The sequence below is a fragment of the Lipomyces oligophaga genome (genome assembly GCF_038497815.1).
Source record: "Lipomyces oligophaga strain CBS 7107 unplaced genomic scaffold V1516scaffold_9, whole genome shotgun sequence".
Taxonomy (NCBI): domain Eukaryota; kingdom Fungi; phylum Ascomycota; class Lipomycetes; order Lipomycetales; family Lipomycetaceae; genus Lipomyces; species [Lipomyces] oligophaga.
Window position 1 is genome coordinate 111,925 of NW_027117793.1, and position 18,834 is coordinate 130,758.

The 18,834-nt window shown below is 46.0% G+C and overlaps 7 protein-coding genes across 7 annotated transcripts; 5 read left to right on the forward strand and 2 right to left on the reverse strand.

Moving 5' to 3' along the window:
* Positions 1-2,664: 2,664 nt before the first annotated feature.
* On the forward strand, positions 2,665-4,401 carry V1516DRAFT_629495 (putative MFS monosaccharide transporter; the record flags this gene model as incomplete). The annotated part of the gene is made up of 2 exons (XM_066919890.1): positions 2,665-3,678; positions 3,730-4,401. 2 exons carry the CDS (start codon positions 2,665-2,667, stop codon positions 4,399-4,401), a joined length of 1,686 nt encoding a protein of 561 aa, XP_066775130.1.
* A 1,601-nt stretch (positions 4,402-6,002) lies between these two features.
* Positions 6,003-7,861, forward strand: V1516DRAFT_681468 (Bystin-domain-containing protein). Its single transcript, XM_066923243.1, has 2 exons — positions 6,003-6,798; positions 6,857-7,861. The coding sequence occupies exons 1-2, from the start codon at positions 6,158-6,160 to the stop codon at positions 7,626-7,628; spliced, it is 1,413 nt and encodes a 470-aa protein (XP_066775131.1). The 5' UTR covers positions 6,003-6,157; the 3' UTR covers positions 7,629-7,861.
* A 1,651-nt stretch (positions 7,862-9,512) lies between these two features.
* On the forward strand, positions 9,513-11,757 carry V1516DRAFT_573571 (HSF-type DNA-binding-domain-containing protein). The gene is made up of 5 exons (XM_066919244.1): positions 9,513-10,483; positions 10,548-10,646; positions 10,692-10,759; positions 10,824-11,299; positions 11,419-11,757. The coding sequence occupies exons 1-5, from the start codon at positions 9,960-9,962 to the stop codon at positions 11,521-11,523; spliced, it is 1,272 nt and encodes a 423-aa protein (XP_066775132.1). The 5' UTR covers positions 9,513-9,959; the 3' UTR covers positions 11,524-11,757.
* V1516DRAFT_571245 (uncharacterized protein) lies at positions 11,414-13,581 on the forward strand. Its single transcript, XM_066919239.1, has one exon. The coding sequence runs from the start codon at positions 11,794-11,796 to the stop codon at positions 13,162-13,164; it is 1,371 nt and encodes a 456-aa protein (XP_066775133.1). The 5' UTR covers positions 11,414-11,793; the 3' UTR covers positions 13,165-13,581.
* A 1,177-nt stretch (positions 13,582-14,758) lies between these two features.
* V1516DRAFT_687725 (uncharacterized protein) lies at positions 14,759-15,152 on the reverse strand (the record flags this gene model as incomplete). Its single annotated transcript, XM_066923747.1, has 3 exons — positions 14,759-14,906; positions 14,931-14,999; positions 15,037-15,152. The coding sequence occupies 3 exons, from the start codon at positions 15,150-15,152 to the stop codon at positions 14,759-14,761; spliced, it is 333 nt and encodes a 110-aa protein (XP_066775134.1).
* Positions 15,153-16,814: 1,662 nt separating this feature from the next.
* On the forward strand, positions 16,815-17,709 carry V1516DRAFT_681483 (3' exoribonuclease family, domain 1-domain-containing protein). Its single transcript, XM_066923244.1, has one exon. The coding sequence runs from the start codon at positions 16,828-16,830 to the stop codon at positions 17,647-17,649; it is 822 nt and encodes a 273-aa protein (XP_066775135.1). The 5' UTR covers positions 16,815-16,827; the 3' UTR covers positions 17,650-17,709.
* On the reverse strand, positions 17,679-18,750 carry V1516DRAFT_629666 (chaperonin 10-like protein; the record flags this gene model as incomplete). Its single annotated transcript, XM_066919897.1, has 2 exons — positions 17,679-18,633; positions 18,686-18,750. 2 exons carry the CDS (start codon positions 18,748-18,750, stop codon positions 17,679-17,681), a joined length of 1,020 nt encoding a protein of 339 aa, XP_066775136.1.
* Between the last annotated feature and the right edge of the window lie 84 nt (positions 18,751-18,834).

The window sequence follows — 18,834 nt, forward strand, 5'->3', positions numbered from 1 at the left end:
CTCAATTAGAAATATCTATAGGAATCGACGTCAATCTCAAAGAGATGGTATCTTCCAGATGATATCTTCGAAAAATACCCGATCAGAATACGAGAATCTATCTGAAGTTTTCACTTTAGAAATTTCCTGCATCTCTTCGGGAGCGATGTTCTAGCTTTGGTGTCAAGCTACCCCAAAACTGTGAGTAACAGGACCCGCAGTAATGACTTGACATGAAAACGGAAGCTATGCGTCTCTCACGCGGACAATAACTAAATTATCTGAATTGCTGTATATCAACAGATTCCGGCCTCTAAACTCGGCATCTCCTTTGAAGATATGCGAATCAGTGATGCTATATTGCGAACAGTCATTAGCAGACCGGGTATGATCGCCTACGAAGGCATATTCGGCGGGAGAAAATTCATGCAGAGTATGGTAAATATCAAAATTCAGTTCTGTCGTTGCTATAAAGCAATATCAAACTAAAGTCAGAGAACTAATATCAACAAACAAAGGGATCATTGATGCCGAAATTTCGCAGAAAGACAAGAGATTCTCAAACTCCGGGGAACTCCAGCTATTGCCTGGATCACGCTCAGCTCTGTCACATGCTCAATATTGCGTGTTGGTTTCGCCATCCCTAGATTTGCTAAAATTAAAGCTATAATTGTCTACGGATCACAAATCGTAACTCGATAGCGAGAAAGCCGGCTACATGCATGCATTGCAAATTGCCGCAAAGTATGAATGATATCATCGTAGTGTTCGTTCAAATGGTCAAGTTTAGTGAAACAGGACACGTGAAGCATAGTAGGAAACCGACAGATTATAGGTTGAAGTTGTAGTAGTGGCAAGAAGTTGACCCCGTGATCAAAGCAGACCTGTAACAAGCTTCCTTCTGTGCGGAGAATTGGCTGAGACTGCGTAAAGTTAATATGTCCCTGCACTGGGAACGTTGAAATAATATGCTTATGCTCTACATCCTTTACGGTAATGGCTGCAACCTATCAAGAAACCGCGGGCCGCCGGCTGTTTAATGCTAAAGTCTCCAAGATTCTTCTAAACTATTGCAATATCTGATTAGAATGAGCTTTGAGTTTCAGGGGAAGTGGGGGGAGGGGTGTTCTGAATAGCCGGTCACACTTAGAAATATATCCCGTTGAGTATAAGACCAAGGGAATTGGCCCAATTTCCGACAAAGCTCAATGCTTTTGCGGTTGCTCATGCTGCTCTCGAGGAAGATCATCGACCTCCAAGACGCGCCTGTAAAACTTCAAGATGAACTAGGAGTCGTTCAGGATTAGAGATGCTTTACAATGTTCAGACTTGTCAAGGGTGCTGACTATGTTGCTTGTCTGTGACTTTGAAATGTGCAGCTTGATTGCTTTGTCGAACCCTTCCTTCTCTGTTCTGATTTCCGCCTGATGCCAGGTACTGCAAATGGCCATGGCTATTTGTATGAAAAGTCTATTGAATTCATCGTTCTATAATTTTTTTGCTAATAAGCCTAATTTGTTTCGGCTATCTCGGAGGTTCGATTCAGTGACCCAGTTGGTTTAGTGTAGTACTTTAATCATCATGCTGAGTTCGATTTTCTACTGCAGCTGGTTTCTCCACATTTTGCCTGCCGACCCCGCAATCTGTAAACGTAGCCCTGCAAATTGCCAGCTCTGCTTACAGCTGTGGCGAGATTGCCTCAGCTGACGGATTTGGACGCTGTAGTAGTACTGTACAAACGCTGCCAACAATAATCCAACTAGTTACTATTTCTTAATGAATTCTCAGAACAGTTACATCCGGTCTGTAAACTACAATCGCATAAACCAACCCCGCTGCCCCACATTTTGGTTGGTGTTGATCTAAGGTTTTGTCGCGGGACAGTAAGTAATAAACCCTTTGCTCTCGGTTGAGCCAAACGGTTCAGCCTGCGGGCGTTATTGTTTTCCCCGGATTTTCTTTCCACAGTGGATGGTCTCCTGCACAGACTACGTACTGCACATCGCCACTACCTCACTGCGCTGACTGGTGCCTTGCTACACTATGAAAGAATGTGATGTAGTGACAAATAATTCCTCTTTCCGAAAGTGCAATATTTAGTCTAGGTCTTCAGAACCTTATCCAAACTATCGCCCTTTGCTAGAGCTGGTCACCGTTTCTGTGCTTAGGTAAAGCACATGCAGTGTGTTCACAATTTTAGTTTACCCCCCACAACAGTTAAGACAAAACTGTTTTCTTCTGCCACTAGGGTGAGACAATGCAAAGAAGCCGACACGCCTTGAACTCAAGATGGAAGACAGCAAGCCGGACTAGTCTACAAGCGACGAGTTCCGCAGCCATCGCCCTGGACACCCCTCGTTGAAACCTATGGGTTACAGAACAAAGAAGAGACTATCGGTCTGAGGGGTCACAGCTTAGATTGCGGGGTAAAACATACCGCTATAGCTTATACTAGCTTTAGCTGCTGCAGTCTGATCTGGTGATGATTATACGGCAATTTGGTATTTGACATGGTATTTTCAATATGTGGATCCAAGCTACACAGACTCTCCATCTATAAATACAAGCCGTCTTGGTTCTTGGATTATTTCTTGACAGCCTACCTGCACAGACGTCGCTCCTTCTATTCAGGAACAGATTCAAGACACAACCAGATAGCTCTAATATTGCTGCTCGCCCGACATCATGAGTGAAAAGGAAGTAGCCACCACGAAGGAAGATTTCAAGTTAGAGTCTAAGCATGAAGAGAATGCACCTTATTCTCAATTTAGTTTGACGACCGTCTTTGGAGATGAGCCTTACGGCGCTCCTGGTCTTTCGTACATCTTCAGCAATTGGTATGTCGTTATGTGCGCTGCCAGCTCTACGCTCGGAGGATTTTTGTTCGGTTATGATCAAGGTGTCGTTTCAATCACACTAGTTATGGATCAATTTCTAGTAGACATTCCTGAAATTGCAGATGGTCATGCGGGCGCTGGATTTAAGAAGGGCCTGATGACCGCGCTTCTCGAACTTGGTGCCTTCTTCGGTGCTTGGAACCAAGGATGGATTGCCGATAAATATTCGCGCAAGAAGGCAATTGTCATTGCAATTTTTGTTTTCGTCATTGGTGCTGTTCTTCAGACTGCGGCCCAGGATTACGCCATGCTTACTGTTGCTCGTTTTATCGGTGGTATGGGAATTGGTATGCTTAGTATGGTTGCTCCTTTGTACATTTCAGAGATCAGTCCTCCTGAGATTCGTGGATTTCTTCTTGTTTGCGAGGCCTTTTCGACTTGTGTTGGTGTTTTAGCAGCGTATTGGCTCACCTTCGGTACTCGGTATATCTCCGGTGAATGGGCATGGAGATTGCCTTTCCTGCTTCAATTAGTTCCATGCTTGATTCTACTTGGTTGCATCACTTTTCTTCCTTACTCCCCGCGTTGGTTGGCTTCGGTCGGCCGAGATGATGAAGCATTGGCTACATTACTGAAGCTGCGAAATCTTCCTGCTTCTGACAAGCGCGTGCGACGTGAATTCATTGAAATTAGAGCGGAGGCAAAGTTCCAAAAAACAATCCAGAAGGAGCGACATGGACATTTACTTGATGGGTCAAAAATTAATGCTATTAAACTTGAATTGGTTTCTTGGGCCGACTGTTTCCGTGCTGGATGCTGGCGTCGAACTCATATCGGTATTGGACTCATGTTTTTTCAGCAGGTATGTCTTTGGCAGGAGCACTCAAGTATAATTCTCTAACTTTTTGATTAGTTTGTTGGCATTAACGCACTCATTTATTACTCCCCGACTCTCTTTGAAACTATGGGTCTTACTTATGATCTTCGTCTGATTTTGTCCGGTGTGCTTAATACTGCGCAAGGCATTGGATGTGGTACTGGTTTTGCTACTGTTGAAACTATTGGTCGTCGTCGTTTACTGCTATTTGGATCTGTGGTCATGACTCTTTCGCACGCTATTATTGCTATCCTTGTTGGTCTCTTCAGCGATGACTGGCCAAGCCATCAGGCTGAGGCATGGACTAGTGTTGCATTTTTGTTTGTATTCATGCTTGGATATGCATGCAGTTGGTCTGTAGTGCCTTGGGCCTTACCGGCCGAGATTTTCCCATCATCTCTTCGTGCTAAAGGTATGGCGCTGACTACATGTTCGAATTGGTTCAACAATTTCATTATTGGTTTGATTACTCCGCCCATGATCAACGGTATTGGATTCGGCACTTATGTCTTTTTTGGTGTATTTTCTCTGTTGTCTGGAATTTGGACATATCTATATGTTCCTGAAACGAAAGGTATCACCTTGGAACAGATGGATACGCTATTTGGAGATCATACCGACGAGGATGATAAGGAAGTCCAGACTGCTATCGAGTACGAGCTTGTCAAATCTGAGCTTTCTCGAATGGAACTTGAAGAAAGTGCTTAGATTATTGATATCTTGTGCTGTGAATTGATTTTTTTGCTTTTTTATCTTAGTGTAGTGCGTTAATCTAGTTTTCTATCTGATACATCCTAATTTTATCGACAGTTCCAGAATTTTGATGGAACATTGTCAAGAAAATATTACAATTCTGAATAGCTAAACGGATCGTTAAGGACTAACCATTTTTCACTTTTGTAAAGAATAACTGTGATTGGAGTTTCTGATTGATTCTCAGACTAATATGGCTTGACAGCAGCCTTGCCCTCATGAGTACAATACATGTAAACGATGTTCCAGGTCGAGGAGCAGATTTCTTTTCGAAAAATTCAGTCGCTTATCAAAATCCAGTAGACTTATTTTACTAGGTTACATTTTCTGAAGCTAGAGTCAATGATAGTTAGATAAACTCACATGAATCAGTAAGAGCACAGACAATCATCTTAGTGCTGACTATCAGACAGAAGGTCAATAATGCTTGAATATTTCCTGATATAAAAATGCCTTTGATAGTCTGTCCAATACTTGGTAATTTTACCGGAATCATCTGACTTTGTTGCAAAATCATGAAATCAGGTCTACTATCCAACGAGGAGATACAATTCGGATCATCGCCAATTCACGTACATATTTGAAACACGAGATGCAAATTCATAGATGTATCAATTCATAAAAAGTACTCCTATCTTGCTCTTGCGGGATGAAAATAGAGCATTTCCGAACCGTAAACCGAAATGACTTCTGTCTGTAGTTCGTTACAGGTGCCGAAATCAGAGACTTAATAGGTCTGAATGAAAGCGAAAAGCCGGACAGCGACAAAAAAATAGAGGCATAAACTTAAAAAGTCTTGAATTAAAATCAAATCTACTGTTGAATGTTGGGTTGTAATTAATTTCAAGGAGAAGTTATATTTAAATCATAAGTCAAAATGAATATATTCAAAAAGCTGTTACGAATATCCAGCATGCTGTGACTGTATAATGAGCAGCAGATAAATCCATTCATGACAGCACTAGATATTTCAGAATGTATTGATATAATTAAATTATCATCTATACAGTATTTTTGCTTAACTTTATTAATACAGATGAATAAGATCTGGATCATAACACAATAGAATTAAGTACTATTTCTGAAATGATATTCTGTCCCCCCAGCATAGTCAGTTAAGGACAATCATCAGGTGACAGGTCTTTTCTAACGAAAACTCAAGGGGCAAAATGATGCTGTCTGACGTTGATTACAGCTGGAAGACATAAATATATATATTAGTTTGTTCTAAAACTTCTGAAATCGGGAACAAGTTTCGAGTGTCAAAATTCATTTTCGTTATTTTATGCAATTTAGACCGCCCACCGAAAATCTTCCGATAGAGCTCCAAGAGCCTGATGACTCAATGGCCCATATCAGAAGAATGGATAGTTACCAGAACCGACGAAATGCGTGATATCGATTCAGCAAACTATCTACGTACGCACCAGAAAAAGCCTCCCGCGCGTGTTTAACAATATCAAATATTTATAATGATAATTGGATTTTTTAACCGTAAACATGGAAAATTTGATTCTCATTTCTACTGCCTGACTATATGAAGGCTGATTACTCAGGCACGTGAACTAGCACCAGACCCTCACATCTAATCTCCGTCATCTATTATTCCCAAGATCAAAAATTTTTGGTCCCAGTTGCAAGAGCGAGAGATTGAAATTGTAGCGAAAAAGAATTAATTGGACAAGCCTGCAGGCAATTGGGTCACAGCAAGATGTCCACTAAATCATCCAAGAAAGCCGTAAAGGAAATTCAGCAGCATGCGCCGCTGCAGAGAGACTACGAGACGGACGCACTAGGCGATGGGAAGTTGAAAACCGGATCTGTTACAAGGAAGCGAAGGCGGAGGGATGGAGACGAAGATTATTTGTCAGACGAAGCGGACGAAAAGTTTGTTGATGCTGCATTGTCGAGGAAGATTTTGCAGATCGCAAGAGAGCAACAGGATGAAGAAGAGCAGGAAGGGAAAGCAGGACGAAAGGGCAGGGACATTTCAAAGCGATTTCAATTTAGAGAAGACTTTCCGGAAGATCAGGACAACCAGGATGATCAGTATGAGGATATTGAAGACGATGATGAGGATGATGAAGCTGACTATGCGGACTTGGAAACCTTCCAGCTAGAGGAGCTCGCAGACATTGGAGCCGAAGCGGATGGTGAAGCAGCACTATTTCAGAAGTTTCTACCTCCGAGCAGCGGAGGAGGTGGAGGCCTGTTTGGATTTAACCAGCCGGTAACACTTGCAGATAAGATCATGGAGAAACTGGCCGAGAAAGAATTTTATGACAAGCAAGCGAAATTGGAGAAGCCTGAAAGGCCGGAATTTCCGCCAAAAGTGATCGAAGTGTATGAAAAGTAAGTTCATCAGTGAAGCACGGCAGGTTTATGGGAGATACTAATGGCTTCTCGATAGAGTCGGACTGCTGCTGTCAAGATATCGGTCGGGCAAATTACCACGCGCTTTCAAAATCATTCCTGGATTGAAAAACTGGGAGGACATTCTCTTTCTGACCGACCCGTCGTCCTGGTCGCCAAATGCTTGCTACGAGGCTACCAAACTGCTTGTTTCGAGCTTGCAGAGCAAACAATCACAGCTCTTTATGTCCGACATTTTATTAGACCGGGTGCGGGACGACATTCGAGAAAATAAGGCGCTTAACTACCATCTATATCGGTCACTGAAGAAGTCTCTATACAAGCCGGCGGCATTCTTCAAGGGGTTCTTATTCCCACTTTGTGAGTCTGGATCTTGCACATTGCGTGAAGCGGTTATAGTCGGCTCGGTACTGAGCAAGATTTCGATTCCTGCTCTGCATTCGAGCGCGGCGCTGCTGCGGCTAGCAGAAATGGACACCTATTCCGGCGCTAATTCACTGTTTATGAGGGTTTTGATCGATAAAAAGTATGCGCTTCCATACAAGGTGATCGATGGCGTGGTGCTACATTTTCTACAGTACAGGAACCACCTGAGAAGCTCTGGCGGCGGCGAGCTGCCGATTCTGTGGCATCGCGCATTTCTTGCGTTTGCACAGCGCTACAAAAATGACATCACAGACGAGCAGCGGGAGGCGCTGCTGGACGTGGTGCGCGCGTGTGGACATGTGAAGATTGGACCTGAAGTGCGTCGAGAGCTGCGCGAGGGAGTGGAGCGCGGCACTACAATTGCGGGTCCTGACGATCTGTAGCGCTAGACAGCGGACAGGCTTAAGCGTGGGCCCGGAAAGCCAAAGAAGCAGGAGAAGCAGGAAAATAAAATAGAACGAAGGATGCGGACATGGAACTCTGGAGCTAGCTTGGTTGAATGAGTGGATGGGCGGAGTTTGTAAGAGATTTTTGCAGATGACGACTGAAGAATGCATCATAATGGTACGGCCCACTACAGTAGACAATAAATATAGTCCCGTAGAATACTGTGCGTGCGAAAGAAACAAGAGCCCGGAGCATCTCAGCGCGTGTTTGAGTGGGGACCCGATCTTCGTCGCCGTGGAGAGCACCGTGGAACATACGGACACGAGCTGTATCGGGGGCTCCAGCGCTATGTTTTGCCGCAGGAGCTCACTCTTGAACAAGAGCGACTGAAAATTTTCACGTGAAAGTCGGGACCGAGGACTCCTACTTCGCGTGGACGGCATTTTCCGGCGGCCGTAACAGAAGCAGTGTCTCTGTTCTTCGAGCTGAGAGAGCTGCAGCGCTGCCGCATTCGCACTCCGATGAGTGCGAATGCACAGTACCTTCCAAGACTCGCCAGACTCGACGATTACATAATCGTCTATTTGGGCATTTGTGTTGCAGATCGGGTGGGCCTGGTCGCTGCAGCAGCTGCCCAAGTGGGGAGGGAGAGACAGAGGGGGGCGACACACGTTCTCGTGTTCTGCCCAAAACCCACAAAGTCAGGGACCGAGTGACCGAAAAACCACGCCCAAAAAAGCAATCTTCTCCACCTAACCCTGGAACTTTGAGGTCTTTGGGAGGTCTGGAAACCTTGATTTGCGACCCACTTTCCGCGGAGGTCGCGCAATTGGGTTTAGTGTTGTCCAAGTTTGTGGTGTCTGTGGCTCAGCATCGCCGCTGGGGCTGGTGAAGAGTAGAAGCAAAGTACTGGGAACTGCAGCGGTGGCGGTGTGCTGCAGCGGATCAGAGAAATACATGCCCAATGGAGAACGAAGCGGGAGAGTGCGAGGACGGAGCCTATTAAGGTTAGAAATGAATCGTAGGACGAGGCAGCAAAGGAAGACAAGGGAACGGAAGGGAACACGACAGAATCAAATAGAATAAAAGAAAAGAACAGGAATAGCTAGAAAACCGTCTGTACAAAAAAGTCTCCAGAGATCGACCGACAGCGGATGTTAGTAGCAATAGACCCTGGCCGACGGCATCGCTAGCTGAACATGCACACATGGATCTCTCCATACACGTATGTGTACATGAATGTATACATACAAGCAGGCAATATCCACACAGAGCATCGGACGACTATTCCATACACACACACACACATACACGCGTACTCACTTCTCAAAACCACTCAAGCTGCTAATCAAATTCATACGCGCTGTTTGCGCGTTCTTCGCTTATTGCTCTGCGCTGTTAATCCGTCCTCCGCCCCACTTTGGTCTGAATAAATCCCTTTCTCGTCGCAGACTTGAGATCAATGCAGACAGACTCAAGCCTTTGTCCTGTTTTTTACCCTTCGCTGAGTAGTACACTCGCGCACTGCCCGCACTGTAATCATCCTAGACTGTAGCTGTGCTCAGCTCCAGCTAGCTCGTGTAGAATACTGCCCGCACACGTCCGAGTTGCTCCTCCTAGAGGTACAGCTACACGAAGACTGCTGAGCTTAAAATCCAATCTGTCCGAACAACACGGCTAAGGCTTCGACGGTTGCTGTTGCCGCTGTAGCTGTAGCTGTAGCTGCCGCTCCTACTCCTACTACTTGCTTCTCCTTCTCCTTCTCCTTCTGGTGCTGGTCATTGCTGCCATCACTTTCCGAACTGGCCTGGGTTTGCCTAGTTTACTTACCAGCACCATCTGCTGGTGTCCTCCCACTCTACTGAGTACTCAGTGCTACTGCTGCCACTACTACTATATTACTACTACTACTACTACTACTACTACTCTCTCTCCTCCCGCCCCTACACTCTTCTCTCCAGTCCCCCGGTATCCTCCTCGACTCGCAGTCCACTTGAATTCCTGCTTTCCTCGCCCGAAATATTTATTTTTATCCTCTTATTCAGTTTGCTGATCTTCCCGCCTACTCCCGCTCTCCTATTTCCTCGTCACTAGTCTCCGTCCCTAATTATTATTATTTCCCAAATCGCCTTCGAGTCCACTCCCTCTCGTCCTTCTCTTTCTCCGCTCTCTCTTATTCTTCCACTTCTCCAAACTTCCCTCCCGCCAGATTCTTCTTTTTCTAACAAATATTTCTTGTTCTTCCTACCGTCCATCCTATCCTTTCTCCTTCCCTCTTGCACCCCTCCTTATGCCTATCGTTCTTCGCTAGCCCCTCCCCCTCTAAGATGTCTTTGAACAGCCAGAGGCCTCCCCCGTCCTTTCATCCTCCGCCCTCAAATCCTCCTTCTGTCGCTCAACCGCCCTACGTGCCTCTCGTCTCGAAATCCCCGTCCGGTCCTGCTTCTGTAACGACTCCTTCTCTGTCCGTTCCTCCGTCCTCAGCTTCTTCTCCTCTCGGTTCGACGGCAGCTCCACCTCCTCCACCGGTGCCGTCAGATCAAAAGCCAGCTCTCTCAGTCGTCGAACAGCATTCGAACTATACCTCCGAACTACGCGATCATCCTGAACATGCCTCCCCTCGCTCTTCTGGCCTCCACACACCCGCTACTAATCTCTCGCCTACTCCGCGTTCGCTAATATATCCTGCTCCTCCTCATCCACCATCCTCTGATGAACAGGCCCCTAGAGTTGGTTCCGCCGCTGGTGCTGTCGGCCAGGCAGCTCCCACGACCGCGCTTCCTTTGCACACCTCTGCTACTGCCACTGTGCCGAAAGTTAACCAGTCTGCATTTATTCACAAACTATATACGTATGTTATTTTATTTGTTCGGGCTCTTCTGTCTCCTTTCCTAATCCGATTTCGCTCCTTATAGCATGCTCGAGGACTCATCTATTCAGCACTTAATTTCCTGGACCCGCTCTAATGACAGCTTTGTCGTCACCCCGAACGAAGAATTTTCACGAGTACTAAGGTATTTCAATGCTACTACCTCTATTTGCTATATCTAACATTTCAGTCTATATTTCAAACACACAAATGTCTCCTCTTTCGTTCGCCAGCTAAACATGTATGGCTTTCATAAAGGTATTTTTTGACACGTCCTGTCTATAATTCTGGCTCTTTTACATATTTTCTAACTTCTATCTAGTCAATGATGTTTTTCATTCCGGAGGATCAACCGAGTCAGGCCAGTGGGAATTCAAACATGGAGACAATGTCTTTCGCCGAGGTGATCTCGAGTCTCTGCGGGCTATTCGCCGAAGAGCCTCTCGTCAATCGGTAGCACATAGAGACTCGATCAGCTCATCAAGATCAGGCTCCATGTCTGTTCCAGTGACTCCAGTCTCGCCCAATGGAATGCACGGCGCGATTATTTCCAACTCGAGTGGATTCTACATGGCCGATGTACCACCTTCGACTACTGCTAGTTCTACAGTGACCAACCCGCCGTACTACCCTGGCCCAACAGGGCATCGCCATAGCATGGGTAGTATTGTCGATTATTCTGCGGATTCACTGCGACTCGCCAATATAGAAAATTTGCTGTGGCAACTGCATGATTCGCATTTACGGTTGCAGCCACGGGTCAATTTAATTCACGATTCGGTACAACTATGTCAGGAGGTATGTATCTTTATCCAAAGCATTGTTTTTTTGCTTTGTTTTTTTCCGTAATCTGGCAGGCGAACATTCTTTATTGGCTGGATTACTTTTGCTAATCTTATTTTTACTGACCGTTATAGACTGTCCAGCGACTGCTAGGTATCGTCATAAAAATGCCACTGGGCCCGGAGCAAGCAACTTTGGAGGTGGAACGTAAGTTTATTACTCCTTTTTTTGGTTCTTGATTTTATAGAGAGAAACTTAACGGTTCTAATAATTGCTTTTTTTTGCCTCGGCTTACAGTACGACGACTTGGTGAAGATATTGCGCGGCGAACACAGAATTTAGAAGATCCCACGATAGCAGGTTACAATCCATCGGGAGTAGGTCCAAAAGATACACACGCATCTGCGGGAGGTCTGTCTCCTCGCCAGAGATCTGAAGACAGGAGTTATTCAAATCAGGCAGGATCTCAAGTCAACCCTGCGAGACCGACATTTCGCCATTCCTATCCCATGGTACCAGGCCCAACAGATTATTTTGCAGCGCCATATGTTACTGGAGGTCAAGGAACACCTGTGGGAGGGCCTTCTGCACCACCTCACCCACCACCTCACCCAGTTGGACCAGTTGCTCCTATGTTACAACCGCAGCAGCGCATGGGATCAGCTCCAGCAGGAGTAGGCGGGCCAACAGGACAAGGTCAACCATTACTCCATCACCCCCCACCCCCTCCTCCACCGCCACCACCACCACCACTTGGAGCAGGTGGAGTTTATAATTCGAGTACACCAGTGGCATCTGCGACTTTGAATCCACCAATACTGCGACATCGGCCAGGGTCATATCCCAACTCATCGACAGGAACTCGATTGGTTCAGCCTGCCCTGCGACGCCATACATCGGGCGAGGTTCGATCGTCAGAAGTTCAGCACCTACAGCACCAGCACGCCCCAGCTCAACAACCTCCTCAGCAGCCTCAGCACTCATATCAATCTCCGCTCCATCCTAGCTTGCCGATGCACCAGTCTCAAATTGCAGGCCATCACCAACCGCAGCAGCAGGTGCAGCAAACTGGAGGCCCGCGAAGTTGGAGCGATGTGTCAACTTCCAGCGAGAGCTCCGGAGAATTCCGCCACCCTTACATGAGAAGTTCGGGAAGCGGTGAGAACTGGCCATACGCATTCAACACTTCGCAACCGCAGCAACAACAGCAGCATACGCCTCCTTCTCACACACCTACAACAGGGCCATCGCCACATTCAATGTCACCAGCAGGGTCTTCTGCACTTTCTCCGCTGCATCAAGGTGGTATAACCTTGGGCGGCAGTAGCGGCGGCGGCACCAACATGGGAAGTAACGTCGCGGGTTCTAGTGGACCAACAGGAGGAGGGGGCGGACGTCGCGAGAGCGTGAATCCTGCAGCGCAGTTTACGATTGTCAACCAGCAGTACCGGCTTCGACCGGCCTCACCGACACCAACGGTGGCCAGCATTCCTACATCGGTTCCTTTGGCTGTAGCTAGCAAGATCTACAATCGACAAGCTCCAGTGTCACCGTCATCGCAACATGTGGAGCGAGTGTTGCCGCAATCTGCGAGTACTAGCAATGGAAATAGTGCGACTACTGCACCTATAGCGGTGGGATTACCAACGGTTTCTACGTCGTTACCGGCCGGAGCAGCACCAGCACGAGTGGGCGCGACACCCGCAATAGTAGGAGCGACAGCGGCCATTATGAGCACACAAGCGTCGTCACCGCCACATCGGCAGGTTTTGGGGGTCGGAGTGCAGTCGCTTTTGAATCCGCTAGAAAAGGAAGAGCGCACAGAAAGTCCACCCTTGTCGCCGTTGTCGACGAATCGAAAGCGGAAGAAGGAGATTTGAGAGATGGATATATAAAGACATATCTTATCTATATTTGTATTCATTTATATATGTGTGTATATGCGTGTATTTGTATGTGTGAAGCGGAGTTCGATCTAATACGGATAATGGTGTCGGTGTATGGTGTACGATGTATGATTGGATGTATTTATATTGTTTATTATTAATACAGACTATGAAGGATTGGAGCAGTGTGTAGGATAATTTGGTGGGATTGAGATTGGGACTGGCCTCGATTGGGCGAAGAACGAGCTAGGAGGCAACGAACGTTGTTGAGCCAGCGGCAAAGTTCGCGCCATTGAACTCTGTACGAGCGTCCCCAAAGATATAAAACAGACATGCAGGAATACTGCAGGAAGGAAGCGAAATGAAATGCTGTGCAGTCTGGCAGAACAGAGGCAGCACGAGGAGCAGGACCAGCTAGAGAAGACGCGCGCAGCGGGGAGGACGCGCCTAAGGTCAGGTGTGTGCGCGCACGAATGTCTGAATATGATATAGTTTGTTTATCTGTTTGTTTGATTAAATGGATAGATTAAAAAGCAATAAAATTGAGATACATGGTCAGTAGGACTTGGATTCGGTACGCAAAGAATGTGGACTTCCAATGCGAGTGAGACCTTTCCGAGACAGTTCTACCAGAATCTCTACTCCGAACGAAAAGTTCGCAAGGATCCCTGGCTATGCGGGGGCTCCGACGCGGGAAGCCGAAATAGAGCTACCAGTCCGAAAAAATAAAAGAGAAAAAGAAAAAAAAAAAGAGAGACAGAACGAAAGAAAGAAATAAGAAAGAAAGAAAAATATAGAAAAAAGACCGAAAACTCAGAATCCCAGAATCCTACAGTCTGATAGTCGCAAGAGAACGAGAGAGGGAAAAAAGTGCTCTGTTGGTATCTCTGAAATTAAGATTTCTTAACGGTATATGAGAACGAGCAAGACAGAGCCGGACTTGGTGGTCTACAGAAGCAGAAGAGCCCGGACAGAGCGTGCGAGAGCGTGCGAGAAACCGCGAAACAAAAGAAACAAGGTTTAACCCTGTAAGCGAGACATATCTGAGACTGCCGCCGACGACTGACGACCAGAAAGCACGGGTGCGAACGGCTAGATTGGGGCACGGATTTGGCGCTGGAGGCATGCACAAGACGAGAACACGCGTTACCAGACACTGCCGAAATAAACGATCATATGCAAAAACAAAAACAAAAACAAAAACAAAATTAAGCATTATCAACGAAGTACTAGACGACAAAGGAGCGAAGGGGCAAAGGAGAGAGGTCAGGTATGCTCACAGCAGTCGGCCAGACAGCATACAGGGCATGGAAGTATAGTTACTAAAAATAGTAGAAATAATGGCAATAATACGAATTTGTGCTCACTTTCATTACTGATCCAGTATACCCGCAGACAAAGCCAACTCGGCTCCGGTTTAGCCAAATTCGGGCGTCGTCTTTTTGTCTGTCTACTAAGTATTGTTGAGACAGGCTTCATCCCTGGCTAGCAACTGTACCATGGTTGCCAGCGCCCGAGAAGTGCCGCTGATAGCAATGAGGGGTTTGATCTGTGTTTTGACTCGGTGACCTGGGGGTTTGATCCTAATTTACTCTGTTCGGCTTTGCCCTACAGTGCAAAGTTCTATTTTGCTGTGCTCTGCTGCTGGCCTGTAGGAAGTGCGGGCATGGGAGGAGGGGGCGGAGCATACAGTAAACAGGCCGGCTTCAGACTGTTCTTCTGAAAAAGTGGCAAGACTATAAACCAGTATTTCTACATACAGGCTTGCAGGGTCGACGCCATCATAGGACATGCGCAATTTCCCAGCCAGCGTCTTCAGGACCTCATATCTGAGCACTTAAATAGTCTTGCGCTGGTTCGGCCGACCGATTTTTCGGCCTTGTACCGACAGCTCCTGCTAATTTCTCGTTTACGCCAACCAGTCCGCCAGCCAGCAAGCCAAACAAGCCCGCAAGCCAGAGCTGTGTGCCACTCTGCGCCATGATCTTAACGGTCCAGTCTACCAGTTACTTTTTCCTAGTACTGCCTATTCGGACTTATATTTGTTTTTTCTGTCTATCTTGCCATTTTTTCCTGTTTTCTTCGACTCTTTTATTCGGTTTGTGTATTTTATAGTATTCTATTTGCGCTTTCCATCTCCGAGTCGTCGCACGACTTCTTCGTGCAATTTCCACGCTAAAAGTAGAGTTTTCGTTTCGCAGATTAGCTAAAAGTAAATTTGCTCTTGCCGGTCGGAACTGTTCTCTGCAGGCCTGCTTTCGGCATAGACCGGACGGCAGATGTTGCTGTAGTTCACCTTACTTGTGCCTTCCATATCTTATTTCATCCCTGTTATGCACATATCATGCACACATCATATCCATTTCGTGCTGCACATCTCCAGCGCATTCTTACTTGGCCGACGTCAAATCATAAATTCACCGTTTCGGAAGGACTGTTCGCGGTCTGCATATAAATTAGCGAGAGGTTCATTTTACTCATAGTTTACTCCTTTGTCGTTCCTTAGCTTTTATATTAGCCCGTTCTCGGTCTGCCTGGAATGTGTCCCTTTTTCTTGGTTTTCCATCACATGATTACAGCGCCATCTCCTTCTCCTGCTCTCTAATCTGTTTTCTTGCTTCGTCTGATAAGCTTGAGATCATCTCGCACTTCTCGGCCTCCACAGAAATTAAGCGAGCGGCTCTTGAGCATGCATTCTGACAATTGCAACTGTGTGAGCGCTATTAAATCTCCTATTAGCTGTTTACTTAATTCGTTCTTACAGTGAGATGGCAAATCCGGAGCTGCACGTTCTCAGTAGCTAGAGTCTCGGCAACCCCTAAGTTGCTGGTTTTGACCGTTTTTTCGTTGTGCAGTTCTCAGTCAATATTTCTTTCTGTGTCGACTATGAGTTTCTGTAGTGTATTTCCATTAGAGGGCAAAAGCAGAAATCTATCGTGTCTGAGAAGTCCAAGTATTATCTAGGACGTATGGTCTAACTACAATCTTGTTCTGGTCATGGATGGTTTGACTACGCGTAGTTGTCTATTTCGCATAGAAGGTTGACGTGCTCATCTGGAAGAACAAAAACCAATTTCTGCTTATCCCTTCCGCTTGCTTCTCAAGTGCTCAAAATTGCTGCTCATCAGTGCAGATCTAGCCAATCATGTGGTACTAGCTTCTCGTAAATCTGCTTGGACCCTCGTTCTTTCGGACTTCTGAAATCGTCGTCTTGATCATCGTGAGTAGTTGTCTCTGTTCAGATTTCTTCTCAATTGAGTGCTGGTCTGTACTAGCGTTCTGGCTAATTACCTCCGAATTGTCAAAATCAACCAAAAAGAGCTGAAACTTGGTTTAGTTCCAAAGTTCAACTTTCGTCAAGGTTCTCGTAATTCGTAAAATGTAGATCTCTTAGTCCTCATATCTACAGATTCACTTCCTTGCTAGTTTAGCTACAAGCTAGGTCTCCGTGTCTCACTAACCACAGAGCTGAGATAATCCTCGTTAGCTCGCAGGTCCTCTCAACATTTCTTTACTTTCCCAGGGCCACCCAGTCATCTCGAGCCCGTTCATATTCGCGAACACGTGCACATGTGTTCACGTGCACATGGGATATCACAAGAAATAAAATATTCGATGATCTCGTGAAATGTTTGATAATTACCAACAACAGCAATCATGTTTCTACCTGATCGACGGAGGATTCTCGTACCCCCTTCAGCATCAGCCTTAAGGTTTATAGATCCTGATGGTATCAGCACGGAAGATTCCCGTCCTGCCCCAAACAAAGCACATGAATTTTTTTTGAAAGCGTCAATAGCTAGCTCATCGTCTCCTGGATCAGCATATATTGAGCATGGCCAGCAAAAAATCTTGGCTTTTGTGGAAGGGCCGCGGCCAATTCGAAGTTCATTTTCTAATAAGGCTCGATTTGAGGTAGACGTTCGGTTTTTGCCTGTCTCGAGTGACCTACACACTTTAGGGATCCAGCGAGGCCAAGGATTTTATTCTGCGCTTGAAAGAAATATCTCCGAATATGTGTACACTTCGATTGTGCCTTCTATTCGACTCGACCAGTATCCAAAATCGCTGATATCCCTCTCGATAGTCATTTTATCGAATCATACTTCCAAAGCTGACCAAACTAAGCAGATCGCCGCGTCGTGTGTGACAACTGCTTCGATAGCGTTAGTCGATTCAGGGATTCAGTTGATGGATATAGTTACAGCGTGTGCGGTGAAGTTCACAATCAATCCAATCAAAGTGGAGCTGGATTTAGATGATGATGAGACTAATATTGGTAAAGGAGTTGTAAGCTTGATGATTAGCCGTGATGAAATCACTGGATTCTGGATAGATAATGATTCCCAGCAATCACTGGATGATGTATATTTATTGGAGTCTCTGTTTGAAACCGCCCAGAATGGTGCAAAAGAGCTACGAAAACTGATTAATTCAGTATTACTAGATTCGGTACCTAATTCTGATTCACAAATATAGAATATCAGACAAAATGAACAAATAAAAATTTACAAACCAGGGGTGTCAGAAATACGATAAACAAGTTTTGTAGCACTAACCTTGCCATCATACAGTAATTTCAAGCCTGCTTCAACGCCAGTGAGACCGCCGTCCATCACTTTGTATTTGAGTGGCTTAAATTTATCTTCAGCAAGCCACTTGGTCAACAGCTGGCAAGCAACAAACGCGAGGTCGCGACGGGCTGGATCATCGCCATGAGCAGCTGCGACAAATTCGTGGAAAATTGTTACTTTGGATGTATCGAACTTTGCGGTGTCGAAACCAAGCAAGCCCACGAGAATTGCGCCACCATCATCAAGATCAAGAGCTCCATACGAGTTCTCAACAGAACCTTTTTCAGACACACAGTCCCAGACGTATTTTAATTTCTGACCGTCTTTCAATACGGCTCGAATTGATCCCGATACATCTTTGTTCTCACGGTAATCGATGACGAAGTCACAACCCATGTCCTTCGCAGCTTGGCAGCCTGCACCCGCAACACCTATGATCGGCCCAATTCCAGCGAGCTTCGCATACTGGATCGAAACTAAGCCGACAGATGTCGATGCACCGTATATCAAGAGTGGTATCTCGGTCGTCGCTGGCCTTGTCGGAAACGGAAGTCCAAGTAAATCGAACATCCCATACACAGCCGTCAAACAAACTAGCGGCAGCGTCGCTGCCTCTTCAAAAGAAATTTTATCTGGAATCAAAAAGGTTGTACTCGCCCATGCAATTGCATACTCGGCAAACGACCCATGTGGTTCCCCCATGACGTGAAAGGCAGCGACTCGATCCCCATCCCGAAACCCAATCACTTCGCTACCTACTTCAACAATCGTCCCGGCAATGTCGTCACCCGAATTATGTGCGCCTTTAGGTCCTTTAGGAAATTTCCAGTCCTTTGGGTTCATCCCAGAAACATTGACCTTGATCAGAACTTCTTTTGGTCCTGGCTTGCTATTCTGAAGGTTAAACTCTGCTCTCTTGCTTCCTGCAATGTATCTCTTACGGAATCTCTGTGTCTATCAGATCACAGTGAATCTCTGGATCAACGTGAACAATTACTTCCTTCATTTCTAGTAAAAACAATCCAAATGTATCAAGCCGTATTCAATTGTATTCGATTGCATTGAGTTAAAAAAAAAACAGCTACGGTTA